This window comes from Rhododendron vialii, chromosome 8a (genome assembly GCF_030253575.1).
Source record: "Rhododendron vialii isolate Sample 1 chromosome 8a, ASM3025357v1".
Taxonomy (NCBI): domain Eukaryota; kingdom Viridiplantae; phylum Streptophyta; class Magnoliopsida; order Ericales; family Ericaceae; genus Rhododendron; species Rhododendron vialii.
Window position 1 is genome coordinate 29,168,329 of NC_080564.1, and position 17,316 is coordinate 29,185,644.

General features: G+C 38.6%; 1 protein-coding gene across 1 annotated transcript; it reads right to left on the reverse strand.

The window, feature by feature from the left end:
- Positions 1 to 5,667: 5,667 nt before the first annotated feature.
- LOC131335943 (probable pectate lyase 18) lies at positions 5,668 to 8,456 on the reverse strand. The gene is made up of 4 exons (XM_058371506.1): positions 8,283 to 8,456; positions 7,300 to 8,043; positions 6,509 to 6,647; positions 5,668 to 6,277 (listed from the first exon to the last, which is right to left on the reverse strand). The coding sequence occupies exons 1-4, from the start codon at positions 8,399 to 8,401 to the stop codon at positions 6,056 to 6,058; spliced, it is 1,224 nt and encodes a 407-aa protein (XP_058227489.1). The 5' UTR covers positions 8,402 to 8,456; the 3' UTR covers positions 5,668 to 6,055.
- Between the last annotated feature and the right edge of the window lie 8,860 nt (positions 8,457 to 17,316).

The following is a 17,316-nucleotide window of genomic DNA, read 5'->3' on the forward strand; positions in this document are numbered from 1 at the left end:
GAAAATGTATACAATTACAGTAGCAATTACAATACGAAAAAGCCAAACAATTTGTACCACTATTCTTCTAGTTTTGTGATGCGCGCTGATCTTCTCCTCTTGATTTCGCCGAGATCGTCAAGTTTTTGGGGAGGGTTTTGGGGGAAACAATTTTGGGGAGGTTCTATTTGGTGGTTTGGGGGAAATGATTTTGGAGATTTATGGGTTGGGCACTTGGGCTTATGAGATGGTGGGTTGGGCTAACTTATTTCATTTAATTGGGCATTTTTTTCCATTTTATTGGGTTTAAAAATAGTCCTACTCAAACCCAAATAGTAAAAATATTGGAGTGTCCCTAAACATTGAAATTTTTGGGATGCTCAAGGCCCAGGCCTTGGTGTTGGGCCGGCCTCGTATACACTAGCTAATTTCTTTCTCCCCCTCTCACTGAAATTGGTTAGTAAGGTGTAGAACATCCAAAAATTAGGGCTTTCATGACCTTCATTTTTTGGGGGGGTTTTTGGACTGTAGTTTTGGTTATATTTTCTGATATATGGTTGATTTAATTTCTTGGAATATCCTTGCATTTCCTGCGTCATCAGAGCTGAATGTTTTCGCCGTATTTTCTTTCAATGTACATTGACTACTGGTGCATGTCATTGATGGTTCTTGATCCTGAAAGGGCCAACGTTTCATGGTAGATCCTATGTCTTTTGTTGATTTGGACCTTTTTGTTGTTGTTTAGTAAGGGAAGCGGGGATTGTGCTGTGCAGCGTGTGTTGTGCACCATTTGAACCATCCATCTCGGTAATCAACACTTTTGGATGGTTGAGATCGCACAACGCCGTGCTGTGCACTAGGTGTGCAGCACGCCCCTCGTTCCTTTAGTAACGCGGGGTAAAAACAGAGAGAAGTTTAGGCTCTCCAATTCTGCATCTTCTCTCAGTCCGAAGATGGAGCCTCTGCTGTTTTTCACATGAAATCATAAACTTCGAGTTAAGGTAGCATAGGTGGTTAATTTTTGTAACTTTCGAGATTTGATTTTAGTATAAACTGCATAATAGCGGGTGCCAGCTCAGCTGCTTGAATAATGGCCTCATTGAGCACGCGATTGGGTGGTTAATTGTTTTTCTTTTTGGCCTCAATGAGTATGCCATGCGCGCAGTCTGTCTCACTAGCGGTGTCGATTTTGTTGAAAGGTAGAAATAAGGATGAATTGGTTTAAAGTTACCAATTCGGCAAGGTTTCTTCAGGTTATGTCCCGAACTTCATTTTCCTGTCACAACAATCAAAGACATAAGTAGACTATAGGTTAGATTTTCTATACTAACTGGTGGAAATGATACCAACTTATATCTGATGAAAAAACCCAAGAAACCTTGATCGTCGATTTTCCCGCCGACATCCACGTAAAGGCTGTAAGTGTAATGGTAGTCCACCTCAACTACCTCATGCTAGAATTTCGTGAAATTTGATCTAAAAGGTAAGCGATGATTGCTGTTTTTTCCAGTATAATATATTTCCTGCGTTTAATATCAACAACTATAATCTCCAAAACCGGCCTACTGAGTTACATGCATTGCTCACTACAGCCATGAAGATCCATAGTTGCCCTCGTGATTCATCATCTTCTTTAAGAAACTAGGGAATGCCAGACATGACGAATATGCTAAGAGATGTTTTTAAGAACACAGAAGACAGAAGTCACAACTACAATTCCCTGGTCTATGGGACGAAATAAAGGATTTGCAGAAATATCATGAAGAACACAGTCATTAATTTGCTAAAGAATTAGAGATATGAAGGCCGGGCTCGTTCCTAAGGGACCAATCTCATGAAAATCGTGGTGAAATCCAACCGTACAAAAGAAAAAAGAGGGAGGAAACGAAACAGAAGTAATAGTATACAATAAATAAACAAAACGAAAGAGCAAAGCAAAGAAAGTAACATGTGGTAAACACAAATATGAAGTTGACGACATCTTTTGTCCCTCAGGAAAACCGCCTGGCTTTACAAAAACTCCTTCCCCATCCACTTAAATCATTTAGAAACCTTCCAAAATCTCAATCTCCGATTAAAATGAAACGTGTTGTTGACTCCTTGTGAAAGAGAGGAGCTATGCCCAATGCGTGGTTCAAAAATGACAGGAGAGATTGTTGGGAACATGTTTGAAGAATTTTGAGTTCCACATCAAATATATAGAAAAAGGGTTGGATCTTAATATTCAATTGGATGACTCATCACTTACAAAGTTTAACCTTCAAGTAGATATATGGGTGATTCAATGTATATTGGTCAAGGCAATGTGATGTAAACTTCGTGGACACTCCCCAATGGATTGGACTTACGCACACACAGGAGAATCTTAGGCGGATTAGACTCCCAACAAAGAGTGCTTTGAGTGGAATTTGTACCGAAACCGTAGATAAAAACGGGAACCAAATTGTGACTTGCAGATTGGTTTGGTTCGAACCGTAAAATTTTTTGTCCGAACACGGATTGCAATTTCTTAGAACCGTGAGTCACGGTTCGATCTTCATTTGAAATCATAAAAAACCGATCCATACCGTGTGCATGCCTGTCTTTGGGTGATTTGGTGAACGTGACCATAGGGTGCTTTGCCTAGAGCTTCATTGTCTATATATTTAGGTTGTACTTGTGAACTCGTGATGCAATTATTATGTCTATTACTACCTACTTAATTCGCCAATTTCGACATGATTATCAAAATTGAAGCCAACCAGTCAACAATTGTTGTAGACATTTTCAGCATTTTAAAACCTTTTGTTTTATAACTCAGGTGTCCGAGCTAGCTTACTCTCACCTCGACTAATTCTAGAGATGTAATGCGTCTCGATGAGGCCTTTCAAGGTATCATTATCATGATTTGAACCGTTAATTTTATAGAGTTTTTTTGAAATTTAAAAAAAGAAAAGAAATCAATTTAATTAGATATTTAACCACACGTTCGAGAGGGGTTGGTCTTACTTACTCCATTCTTAAACCATGCTAACCATACAATTTTTAAAAACATTTGTTGTCCGATAATGTGGTTCCAGATATCCGATGATTTTTTATATAGATGACTCTCTAAACGAACTCTATAGCATGTATGATATAAGATTGAGGATAATATCTCAAAAGGCCACTACACTACACCCCTGCACTTCAAGGACTCCAAGGCCCACACGAAATGTATTCTAAAAGCAGTGGCGGACTTAGGAATTTCATAAACTGAAGCACCTATTATTCACAATTTTAAAAAATATTTGTCTGTATGTATACCACTAAATTATCATTCAACCATTAAATATTGATCACTCATTCTATTTCGCAACCGATTTTTCACAATATTCATGGCTGAAAATACATTTTCAACTGTCGGTGGGCAAGTAAACTAAAGGATATAATAATTTAGTAATTTAATTTATTAACATTATGGATTGGGAGAAAAACAAAAAGAGATAGAACAAACATGGAGAAATAAAGGAAAAAGGTAGACCAAAAATGAAAAAAATAAAGAAAAGAGGTAGAGGGAAAATAAAGAAATAAAGGAAAATGGTAGATAAAAAATGGATAAATAAAGAAAAAAAAAAAGAGATCGAGGGTCCTAGGAATCAAACTCCCCCTAGAACTTTTCACAATTTTCAATAACCACTACACCATACTAATATTTTGTACTAGTGTAGGAGACTTTTTTGTATTTATATCTAACTTTTTGGAGTATTTACTTCTTCTTTTTTAAAAAGGCGTGGGGCACATGACCCCAAATGTCCCAACGTGAGTCTGCCTCTACCTAAAAGAGCGTGTATATACAGTTATTAATTACAGCACTTAAATTCAATATTTCGTTGCCCTCCTTGTTTATTAAACAACTTTTGATTAATTCATTTTGCACGTTATCCATTGGCTTGGTTCATAGGATTCTCTTGGAACCTGCCTTAACCGTTTTTGGATTAAATAATAGTACAAGAAAATTCGATAATTCATGCACAACATGTGTATATAGCCATTGATTACGAAAATGGTGAGCGGGAGTTTCCGATTCTCGTTGGTCGAGAGATGTACAATTTTTGGGGTCACTGGAGGGTTTTTCTGGTTGTTAAATTCAGGGTTTCGAAGATAGTCGAGGTATGCGCAAAATTGGTTCGGACACCCGTTAGTATAAGAAATAGAAATAGAAAAGGCAAAAGAAGAGAAGTTGAATTTTCGTGCGACTTTTGTTGTCAAAGGCGTAGTTGTAACTAATTTGCTAGACTTGCCCCAAAAAAAACCAATTTGCTAGTCTACAAATGACAGCGCCATGAAAAGAAGATCAAAGGCATGCACGTGCTTTCCCCCCTTTTGTCACCTCAAAATCCTCTAATTTTCTTCTTTCTGCTAAATAGTGTTCAAATTGACCCCTCCATAACATGCTGGCCCCATAAATTTGGGGATAGATTTAGTTTGTTGTTGTATTTTCCCATTATTTCTTTAATCAAAATAAAAAATCTTTTTTCCTACTACTGATTAGAGCAGAGAGTGTAGTTTGCCCATTGCAGTTGTATGAGTATCCCTTGGAGCCCTTCGATTGTAGGGTTCATCAAAGTGTATCCATTGAGCCGTCCAATTCTAAGGTTTGTCAAATAAAACATCGCCTAAAAACGATTGTTTATAGAAAAATAATCGGTCTAATCAAATTTTTTTCATGATAGAAGTGCTTTGATCAAGCGATTTTGAGTGTATGATCAACTCAAACTTTTGTATATATAGGCATTATATTCGATAAGCTCTATAATATGAAAGGTTTCGAAGTTTGATCAGCTCAAAGGAATCCATGTAAGCACGTAATGTCAAAATGACAAACTACATTGCACTGCAGACCCAAAATCTGAACGGCTAATTCTCAGTTCATATAAACTCCTTACCACACAACCCCAAGGAGTTTTGTCTAGTGGGCATAAGAAACTAAATAAGTGTTTGTCTCCTAATTGTCCTCATTGGGTTGCATGTTCGAATTCCATGAAAGTCAAGCATTTTAAACCTTGGGACGATTGAAGGATTTATCCGGTCGTTAATTTCAAAGCCTCAGAATTAATTAATGTGCGTGCAAACCGATCCGAATATCATATTACACCGATCCGAATATCATATTCTTGTAGGGGGGGGGGGGGGGGGGGGGGTTCCGACGGCACATGGTAGGTATTACCGAGATTAACGAGCCAAATTGGTTGAAAATGTGGTTTGTGGGCCATTAGCACGGGAAATGTACGAACAGTTCAATGGCAGAATAGTATGGTACTGTTTCGGATTCTCTAATTCTTTACTGCAGAAATCTGTAAATAGAGCTCAAGTGATGACCCCCATGATCTTTCTCTTGTCCTTTAGGCACTTTTTTCTTGCCCAATACTATATGCCAATTATGATATGAGCATAGATTTAAATATCGGCCGTTATATATTTAGTTTTGAGCCCTCTGGTGTTATAATAGCCCGGATATCGTTGCTATCGAAATTTTTCACACATATTAGCTGATATTTATCCCTTTGTATTTCACAATTTTGCTTTGGCTTTAAAAATCATTTTAAAACATTAACCATCGCTACATCTGATCCTCGTTATGTGATTCGTTGTCGCTATTGAAATTGTCAGAGAGAGAGAGAGAGAGTGTGTGTGTGTGAGAGAGAGAGAGAGTTTCATTCCAATACATAGTAGAGAGAGAGGGAGAGTTTCATTCCAATAGATAGTCATCAAGTATACATAAATATCAACACTTCTGCACTTGCTTTCTCTAGGCCCATCAGGACTAACCACAGAATCCCCAATGGTCCTAAGAGTTACAGGCCGAGGTTGTATTTCAAAATCTGGTAAATAAAGCAAAAGCAAGAGGATAAAAAACAAATTGGAGGGGAGGGGAGAAATAGCCAAGAAAAGTAGTACTAGTAAAAGCCTAGAACTGGTGTACTTGGACTTGTAATAAATTGCCCTACTTTCCCTCCCCATAGCGGCATAGCCTAATTAATAGTAACTAGTATAAAATTTTTGGAAACAACACTGGAATTTTCTAAAACACGAGTGTTGTGATTTTGGGATATGGTCAGCAGCTGGAGCCCTTCTTGCAGTTAAGTACGCCGGCGCCGGTGGTGATTGAACCGACGACGGAAGAAGGCCTAGCACCCAAGCTCGAAGCCCTGGCGTAGCTGGACGAAGCCCCTGCGCCGGAGGGAGTGAAATATGCTCCGTTCAACATCAAGTCTCCCTCCGACCTCCAATTCCAGTTCCTCCATTCACTTTCTCCTGCATCCTCATGCTTGGTCACCTGCAGAAATTCAACAAACATGGCTCTTTATAGTAATAATAATAATATTTCGAACATTTCGTCGATGCAAGAACAGAGGGAATGGAAAAACAGAGTGATGATAGGTTTTAGGAAGGGAACATTTCGTCGATGCAAGAACAGAGGGAATGGAAAAAACAGAGTGATTTCGTTGATGCAAGAACATTTCTGTAAAGATTGAAAGCACCGATTCATACATAGAAGGATTGTTACCTCTTTGCTGTTTCTGCTATCAGGTGCAAGAAAACGGTTGCCTTGGCTGTTGATGGTGGGGGCAGCGCTCCCTCCAATGGCATACATTTCCCAGTGAGTGTAGTCATTGTTCACCACATGGAAGTATCCATGTCTGCACCTGCATTTTCCAATCGGTGGTTTAGATTCGCTAAAGACTAGTCAGAATTTAACTTTTATTTACAAGAGTTAACTAACATATCTAAACTATTGGTTGTCGAAACGGACAACTCGCCTCCAAATATTCTTAAAAATGTGGGCCCTAAATCTTATGTTGTGTCAATTAAAAAGGCGTACAAAGTTATATTCGGTAAAAAAAGTCGATCAAGTATGAGATCTCAAATCATTAAATAATAGTATAATACTAGAAAAGTCGCAAATCCTGAAAACAGAATTGAAATGGCCAAAATTGGGAAAAATACTTCTCAAAATTTGTAACGACATGCTTTAATTTCGGACCCGGGGATCCTGCAGTGCAGCCCGCACTGCAGGACTGTAATGCGGCCATTCGGCCGTATGGACGACTCATATTTTCATCAGAACAATGAATGACGCGGATCAATAGGAGCGCAGAATAAATTCAAGTCCTCGACTACCCTATAGCCCCTACAGTGGGCTTCACTGAGGTTTGTTTTGAGCCCTAAAAAGCTAGGACGAGCCCTGGCTGAATTCCACTATCGCATGAGTCATCACTCTGGCTGGTTGAATTCAAAAATGTCCTTTTGCTTTTTATGGGTCTGTCAATTATATATTCATCTAGCTAGGAGTATTACCTTGGCATTCTTTGAACTAGGCCTTCCCCAAAGTGATTAAACGCAATAGTGACCTGCATGTTCTTGTCCTGGCTATACGAATCGCTGTGCCCCAGCAGCATCACCTTATCATGGTGGGTCATGTAATTGTTCGAGATGGTAATCGCGGACGACCCCATAATCGCGTCGATCAGCCCGTCGTTGCAGTTGGACAGCGAGCAATGGTCCACCCACACGTGGGTCCCGCCGAAGATCGACACGCCGTCGCCGTCTGATACCGTCCTCCACCCATAGTGCCGCGGGGAGGACCGCACATTGGCGTTCCCTCCCTGCTTGCAGTCGTGCACGTTGATCCCGTGTATGATGATGTTGGTCACGTACTGTATGGTGATGCACGGGCCGCCGGCGATATGCACGCTCGCTCCCCGGCCGTCAATCGTTTTGAACGAGTTCATGATCAGCTCCTCCTTCAGTTTGATCACCATGTCGCGCGCAAAGATGATCCAGAGCGGGTCGTCTTGGATGACAGCGTGGCGCAGGGTCCCCGGCTTTGGGGTCACTGGGTCGTCGTCTCCGGAGTCGGTGACCACATAGATTTTACCGTCTCGCCCTCCGATGGCATTCTTGCCGAACCCAATGGCGCAGTCTGCTAGCCGCTGACGATTGTTTTCCCAATTGGAGTCGCACCTCCAGCAGTCGTCGATTGGGTTGCCGGTCCCACATGAAAGATAGCCCAAGTTCCTTCTTGTCGCATTCTTGATGCTCCTAAACACCAAAAAAAATAAAAAAATTGTCACCAATTATATTAACTAGGCGAAATATGCTCTAATTAAAGGAGAGAGTGATGTCAGAATCACCCAACAGTGATATTACGACGAAAAATGAAACAAAACTGTATTTGGCGAAATTTCACAATGTCACATCATCATTTTGTAAAAAGAGTTGTGTGCGTAATGCAGTACGTACTCTTTAATTGGAATTACAATGTGGAGCTAGCCTATTACCTGTGGACTTCTTGCACTACTAGTTCAGGGTCATGAACAGGAGAGGAGGAAACGATGGAGGGGGCTGCTAGGAGAGAGAAGAAAAAGAAGATGAGAGAGAGTAGAGAAGGAATAGCCATCTGGCTCTGCTGCTAGCTGTTCCTCTGTGGGAGAGAGAGAGAGTGAGAGAGATGTGAGAGGATGAGAGCATAAATGGGGGGTATATAAAGGGAGAAAAAGGCCGGGTGCAATGGCGTGATTAAACTAAACATGAGGGTCCCATCTGATTTGTGATTACTAGTTTTACGGAGATTCCCATCTTCCTTTGTTAGTTTTGGTCGTTGAGAAGTCCCCAATTAATGGTAGCAAAACAGTTAAGGGTCTTCTCTCTCTCTCTCTCTCTCTCTCTCTCTCTCTCTCTCTCCAGTTGTTGTTGTGTGTGGACTGTGGAAAATTCTACAGAAAGTCTTAATCCTAATTAGCTAAGACCATTGGACTCAACTTGTGTCAACTTTATCTACACCCGAGATCCGAGGATCCTAATTAATTTTATTGAGATTCCACCTCCTACTTACCTATATAAACACTCCCGTCACATGGAGTTAGGTAAGCAATTCTAGCCATTACTTTGCTTGAGTTATTTCCCAATTAGTCTTTAGTTCTTGCTTGCAGGTCATTGATCAAGGACCAGAAACCAAGTCATCACACAATAGTAAAATGCTTTATGGACTATGTGAAAAACTACGACAGTTAAACGAAATCCGTTAGACATGTACAACCCAACAAAGGTTGAATTTAACATTACAGAAGCCATAAGAAGATATTTCAAGATATATTTTCAAATACTATGGCATAATTAGACTTGTAACACAAACATTTTTGTGCCCAAACTCTAGTGCTCATAATAATAAGAATTAATTTGTACAAGGAAATTAAAATAGCATGTTACCAAATTTGAACCTTTACTACTGGGAAGTCAAGATCAATAACAAACTAATTCACTCTACAAGATCGGTCGTATAAGGGGTCCTTAAGGGCCATTCTACCTATTCCTGAAGCTACCTTTCCTGTGAAATACCTAGGGGTTCCCCTCATCTCTACCAGGTTAAGAGCTGCCGATTGTCTTGTGCTTAAAGAAAAGATACTTAGTCGACTTCATGGGTGGTCCCACATGCGTTTGACATATGGAGGGAGAGCTCAGCTAATTCAATCTGTTTTGTTTAGTATTCAAGTCTACTGGAGTTCTATTTTCATCATCCCTAGTAAAACGATAAAGGAGATTGAGGGTACTCTGATGGCATTTCTCTGGTCAGGTTTCGACATGAATCACAAATCAGCTAAGGTTAAATGGGAGCATGTTTGCTGTCCAAAAGCAGAAGGAGGCTTGGGGTTTAGAAGGATCAAGGACTGGAACAAAGCTGCAATGATACGACATCTATGGGCCTTGTGTATGAAGGCAGACACCCTTTGGGTAAAATGGATTCATACCTATATCATTAAAGACCAGAATATCTGGACAATGAAGACTCCCAGTGATGCTTCATGGACCATCAGGAAATTGTTTGGCATTAGGGGCTTGGGGCAACCTTTGATCCAATATAGGATTGGCAATGGTGCGGGGACTTTTTTATGGTATGACAATTGGCATCCCTTGGGGCCTTTGCATAAGAGATTTGGGGAAGAAGTGGTTTTCAATATGGGGCGATCTCTTCAAGCAAAAGTGTCCTCCATTATTTTCCAAGGAGAGTGGAGATGGCCCAGATTTCGTAATAGAGTTACTCAAGAGATAATCAGGTATACTCCCAGTACTCTAAAGCCAGATAGTTTGAGAGAGGATTATGTTGTTTGGGTCCCTCATCCTAGTGGCCATTATTCTGCTGCCTCTGCATGGGAAGCACTCCGAATCAGAAGGCCAAACCCACCTTGGGCAGCAATTGTTTGGTCCAAACAAATGGTCCCTCGATGGGCCTTCGTATCATGGATGGCCGTTCAAACCACGCTGTGTACTAAGGATAGGTTAGCTAATTGGGGAATGCAGGTGGACGACAAATGTGTGCTTTGCAATAACGCTAGAGAGACCCACCTCCATTTATTTTTCCAGTGTCCCTTCTCCTCTATGGTCTGGCAGCAAGTTCTAGTGAGGACTTTGGTGCCAGGCATTCCTAACACCCTCGTGGACATTGTGGACTGGCTTGTCCAGTATGGGACATCCAAGGTTTTTAAGAATTTAGTGTTACATAGTACCTTAGCAGCTGCAGTGTATGGTATTTGGATTGAGAGGAATACTAGAGTGTTTCAAGGCCTTTCCAAACAGGTTGACGTCGTGTCCCTTAACGTGGTTAACTCTATCAGAGATTTTCTATGCTCCAGAAGACGTGTTAAGAACTCCACTTTGAACAGGGCTTTGGGTGACAAATGGAGGCTTCCGGATAGTATCTTTTCTCCAATGTAAATGTTGTTTCTTTGTATAGACAGTAGATACCTTAAAGTAGATTGTGTTTCCTACGGGAATGCCCATTTTACGTTTGTAGAGTTCATACTGGGGGATGCCCCTTTTAGTTTGTATTTTGTTTGAGCTTTTCAATGGAATTGTGCTTATCAAAAAAAAAAAAAAAAGATCGGTCGTATACCTACTCGAACCAACACATGGTCGAGCACGTACAAAGGAGTCCCAAACGGGTGATCAGCCCACCACCCTAAAGAGGTTTGAGGTGTACTTGTAAGGACTCTCTTGCGTTGCCCTAGCTAGATCCCACGGGGATATAACTACGAGCAGCCCTAGTACGTTCTATGCGATCTCCTACGTACGTACTTCTAAAAGGATTAGGACGACTATTGGACCCACTGAGTGTCAATTACCAAATAGATCCACAACCTTGACTCCAAGGAACCGGACGTGATCCTAACGAGATTCTACCACTCACGTCTATATAAACACATATCTATTTTTTTTTATCAACAATAAATTTATTGAGGAAAACTTGACAAATCCATTCGCCTATTGAGGTACAGGACTCGATCTCAAGAGAAATCCTAGAGCTTTTATTATTACTATTATTATTATTATCTACTTTTCTACAATATATCTTGATTGAGTTAGTCATTAAAGGGTCGCAGGGGCGGAGCCAGGATTTTCGATAAGTGGGGTTGAAAATTTGAACTATGTATGATTCACTTTTTCTAATTGTTATTTGAAAGGAACAATCAAATTAACAAGTTAATCAAAAAGTAGATATATATATATATATATATATATATTAATAACAAGAACAATGAAACGCTATGCACGTTTTGGGGATTTTTGTGGGTAGAAATTTTATTTTGACTCCTCTTTTTTCTAAGTACAAAATCCTTATATATGGGTTGAGGCAAAAATGAATTTTAAAAGGGTGGTCAAATGAGTAAAAATTGAGTGAAAATTATACCAATTTCTAAAAAATTTGAGAGGCAGCAGGGTCAGCTAGCCCCCCTTGACTCTAAATCCCTCCGCCCCTGAAGGGTTGGGGTATTGGTTCGCACCACACTGCAATCATCAACTAGATAATGCAGCCGATACGTGCTAGACATATAGACTACGGATTTTTCTATCTAATTATGGATGTTTTGACTAATTTACCTGATGGATCGACACAAAATCTACTGATGCTGAATATTTGGTTTGTTACGATCTTTTGTAGGGACCGGTTCTTCTTTTTATTTTGTCATGTCATGCCCCTAGCTAGTTTTCCATCATGTCGGATTTGATATGCACAACTATTTATTAGGCCGTTGGAGTACTGCCCTTTTCATTCAAGAATCAAACTCTGGAAGCTCAGATCAAAATCATAGCTGCAATAGAAAAATGTCAGTGGGAGATCTATAATAAAAGCAAAACGAACTTTATGTCAGCAACTCAATAAACTGAAGATTTCATGGGACCATAGGACCACAAAAAAAAAAAAAATTGCATGCCAAATACACCTAATTATGCAGCGTGTATTAAAGCAATTTTATTTGAAAACAATTATTATTTTTTTTGATATGATTAAAAAAAACAATTTTGTTAGTGGTTAAGGAATTAAGGATAATATTCCTTGAGAAGGACGCAGAACTCCTAGGTTTGGAGTGCAAGCTTTAAATTATTTCTTCTCACATGTGATAGGTGATACTCCGTATTAAACTTGTACCAGTACAGTTTATAAAAGTAGTCAGGGAAAAATTACCGTAGAGATACTTTCAATCAAAATATATATAAAATTTTGTACAATAAGTTTAAATAATAGATGCATTCAATTTTGTGGATGTATATATACATTCCAAAAGGCAAAATATAAACTCTGAAAGCATTCAATTTAATTTGTGGATGTCTAATTTTTACATTTTTGAAAAAATAAATAAAATAAAATGATTTTAAAAGCATCTTAAAACTCGTATAGAACAGTCACCCGGACTCACCCGCCTCTCAATCCATCCTAGAAATATTCTCACGCTCTGTATCCATGTGATATGATGGAAGCTAAATAGTGACACTCTCCCATTAGACCTAATGTCGTGACAACGCCACATGCTTTGGCCCAATTAATCAAACTCAAGGGTCCAATCGGCCGGGCCTACCTTTTGCTTCAGAATTTTCCTTCATCTTCGTTCTGTTTAAAATGAGCCGCAAACATCGCCGAGACTTCAAACAATAAGATGACTTGTAATCCACTAAAGCTGACAAGGGATCCCTGTAGGCAGTAGCCACATGTCATCGTGATAGAGGCCGTGCTATGCGACGGGGAGATTGCTCATTGTCGGTGGAGCATTACTACGTGACGTCTCAGGTTCAACTTTTTAATGGTGGACGTAAAAAATTGACGTACGAGAGAGCACTTTCTACTCGGAGTCTTGAAAAAAAATTCCTTCGACAGTGTACCAAATAATACCAAAATTTAAACATCTTTCACTGCTCTTAAAATTGGATAACCAAAACTTGTCACATCACATTTTTAAACTACAAAATTCTAAGAATTAAATTTTTTTACAATAATTTGAATACTCTTTTCGGAAAAAAAAAAAGTTTTTTTTAAGAAAATAGTTTAGTGATTTTTTTTTGTTAGTTTTTTTTTTAAAATGAAAACAGTTTAAAAAAACAGTTTTTGTGTAAAATCAAAAAAAGTTTTTTTTGTAAATACTGTTTTTTTTTTAAAGTTTCTGAAAAAAAATATTTTTTAAAAATAATTTTCTGGAAACATTGTTGAGAGAGAGAGAGAGAGAGAAAAAAAATGGAAGAGAGAAGGTTTTTATGTAATGATGGGTGTACTTGATTGAGAAAATATGGAGATCATTAGATTTGGTTATTGACAGAAGGTTGTTAGTTTTGATTATTCAAATGCCAAGATTTGATGAGTTGCTAAGATATTGCTAAGTTTGATTTTACAATGTGATCACTTTTTTGAGCAAATATAACTAACTTTAGCAACCCTTTGATTTTGAATATTACATTGTGGATGCTCTTGTTGTACTTTTTTTAAGGAGCCAATTGAAAAGAAATGGTAGAAAACTAAGTGTAAGAGCGAAAACAAGGGGGGCACGAGACCTAGACCCTTTATAGATCGGTCCCTGCCTCCTCCACAACATATTAGTTAGTTCATACATTATGGCCCCGTTTGTGCACATATAAGCTAGCTTATCCAGCTTATTTCTTTTTTCAACTTATTCAACTAAAATTGTGAAATTATATTAAACTCTAATCTAGTTTTTTTTTTTTTTTTCACATAATATTTTAAGTTTACAGTGCTAGGGATGGACAAAAAATCACTTGTTTTCAAAGTACCTATATGGATATCATTAAAGACAATTTAGACATTCATTCAACAATAAGCTATTCTACAATTTCTGTAACCAAACAACTTGAAATTCTATTCAAACTTATAAAAATAAAACTAAACCAAACATGTTTACAATTTATATTAAGTTCTTTAACAAATAATCAAAAAATCTAGAATAACAAAATCTAACTCATAACTCATAAGTGATAACAAACGAGGCCTATGTCCTGAGCCCCAATATCAATAATGTTTGACGCATGTGATCAAGCTAAGCACCACATAACAATCTTCCATGAAAATTAATAATTTACTTATATATTTGGATCTTTATCTAGTGAAGGCTACATCCTCACGTGGTTGATTTGTTCCCTCCTTGTCGATCGCAAGTGATCGATCTCCACCCTCAATTAAGGATATAAGAGCAACACCAACCGTTGATGTTACATGGATGTTGATCGATTATTGAAGAAGATTGGGACAAAAACTAACGTGAAGGTCCCTTTTAAGAAGTTAGGGGTGGGGACTAGGGCTTAAATAATAAAAGGCACAGCCACGTTACTTTGGTCCTTAAGGGGTGTTTGGATGGTGACTAAAGAGAGTTATTGGACTGCTACTTGGCAACCACCTCATCTAATTAATTCTACTTTCCAATCGGTATTAATTCAAACAAAATACTAACATGTTCATGTCGCTTGTTCTCGACCAATAATTCTTTCCCATTTTCACATGCATCACGATATCCTATGTTTTCACATGGAGTACCTACTACCATATGTATTCACTTTTCGGTTCATGTTTTCGGCCCTAATTTGTTGGGAAGATGTCAAAAGTTTTCCCTTGATTTCATTTTGTTTGTTTTTATTCTCTCATCACATGCGTGCAATTCCATTTCGATTTCATGAACTTATGTCGTGTCGATCGACTCTTAACCAATGGTTGTTGTCGGGCGTAAAATCAGGCCATCAACAATTCTAATCTCGACAAAGCGTTTGCGAAAAGGATGGTGCGATATCGATTTTAAACTCTTTGTAAGGCATTTATGTCAAGAACGTTGCACCAATTTATGGCTTTTTAGCTTTGAAGTACTAATCCACCCGTACCTCGTAAATTTAATTATGGCTTTCCAGTTTTTTTTTTTTTTCCCTTTTGAGAAAATATGTTGGTAATTACTAATTTCGTTTTATGTAGTAGATAAAATATGTCTAGAATACTCACATGAATGTACAAGTTATGTACACATTTTAAGTTTTTGACCACTTTGCAACGTACTAGCATTCAATGCCCAAGTGTGAATACCGCCTGTAATGAAGGGAGCTAGATAGTGTGGCCCACCTTCTACCAATTATAGCATTACTTGCTTTAGAGGGATCTCTAGCTGTGGTGGGCTATGGCGATGGTTTTTCGGTGTTGGGATGGCGCTTTGAGGTTTGCTCGTTCTGATTGCTACTTACTTTGCTGATTACTCCCGTATGGCTGGCTTAGCTCAATGGATTTATGGATTGAGTTATTGCTTCCCAACTTACTTGCTTGCGGAATGGATGGATTTATTGCTTGATGGACTGCTTGCTTGATTCATCCAAATCCTTAGGCTTAAGCAACTAGAGGAGAAAGCACCTTACAACTACAGCTATGAATGTGGAAAGGGAGCTGCGTCGACCCTTTCAGTGGTTTTAGGCGCTAAATGCTGGAAATATAGGTTAGTGCGGGATAATCAATATCCATTATTATAGCTATAGCTGAGACTTCTGTTGATGGAAGGGGATAAGCCGGTAGATGTCCTATCTATTCACAAAAACGTGAGACTTTTAAATCCTGGCGTCACATGATGAGAAGGAAACCTCTAACGATAGGGGTTTCACTACACATTTTTGATGATAAACAAATTCACACCAACATGGAAACTTTACATCCAACCCAAAATCTTAAATTAATTATTAGGCGGAGAGGTCCAAACATTATATGAAGTTATCACCCATTTCGTTCTCAAGCAATGTGGGATTTTAATTCCTGAACATCCTCCTCACAGTGCAACTGTGTTCGATTTCTGTCACATATAGCTAGCTAGCCTTTGTTTAGATCTATCATCTTGTAGCCATTTCGTTGGGTCTGCCATTATGGGGGTGTGAATTATATATTTTTGAAAATTTGAGGTGAAATGGTCTCCGCTTTGATACCATATGGGAAAACCTAAATAGACATCTACTAAACGGTGGAGACTAATAAATCTATATATACTGTTTGATTCTTAATATTATTTTTGCCCTAGATAGTGTTTAAACCTTGGAGTAGCATAGGAATTTGCGGAGTCATGAAAAGCATATACTCCTACATGAGAAAGCTATTCAAAGATATCCCAACAACTACAATCTTCAAAGAGAGAAAAATAGAATAAATAAATCGTTTCAGTTTTATTGGTTTAATTTTCGATTCGTTTTTCAATCCAGATCATCCCTTGTACTTTAAGCAACGTCCCATGCGTGGTTGAGTAATACTTATGAGTTATGACCATTTATAGCCGGTAGATGATTTTTTTAAAAATATATATGTGTATACATTTTTAGATCCTGGATATTCATGCCCGCTGCTTACGTCCACCTCGGGACCTCGACTGATCATAAGACTCTGAATTTAACGATGAGTAAACCTCTAATGGTTCTAAAAATCCTTTTGCTAGCGATAAGAATCGAACCTACAACCTTGGAGGTAAGCCGATTTCTAGCTGCATATATGCTTCCACTCGGTTAACCGCTTGGAATTAGTGATGATGAAATATTTGCTAGTTATAGACATATAAGAGGAACAACATATTACATAATCATTTTTAGTCATGTTCTAAGGTTGTGATTTTCAATCATTTTAAACACTTTGCCCTCTTATCTATGTACTGCGTGGTAGCATGAAATTTTCACTTTAATCAATTGTGTTTGGAGGAGAAAGTCAAACGTACACCATCATTTTTTCCAAATATGCTTTTGAGAAATTCCAAAGATGGCAAATAAGTCTTCCATTAACTTGGAAATAAACAACTGAATTCGGTAGAAGATATGATCAGACATTTTTTTCTCGTGGTTTGACAGCTAGGGGTGTTCGGGTCATCTTGCGCACACATCAACTAATTTTCTTAGCAGTCAAGTCTAAAGAAGGCTATCCACGCCGGGATTAAGAAATTTATGAGAAATTACTTCCATGATAAATTGTGTGTAGAGCAAACCCACCAAATAACCGGACTAATCTTTGTGGCTATTTTTTTTCCCGGTCAAACGGAA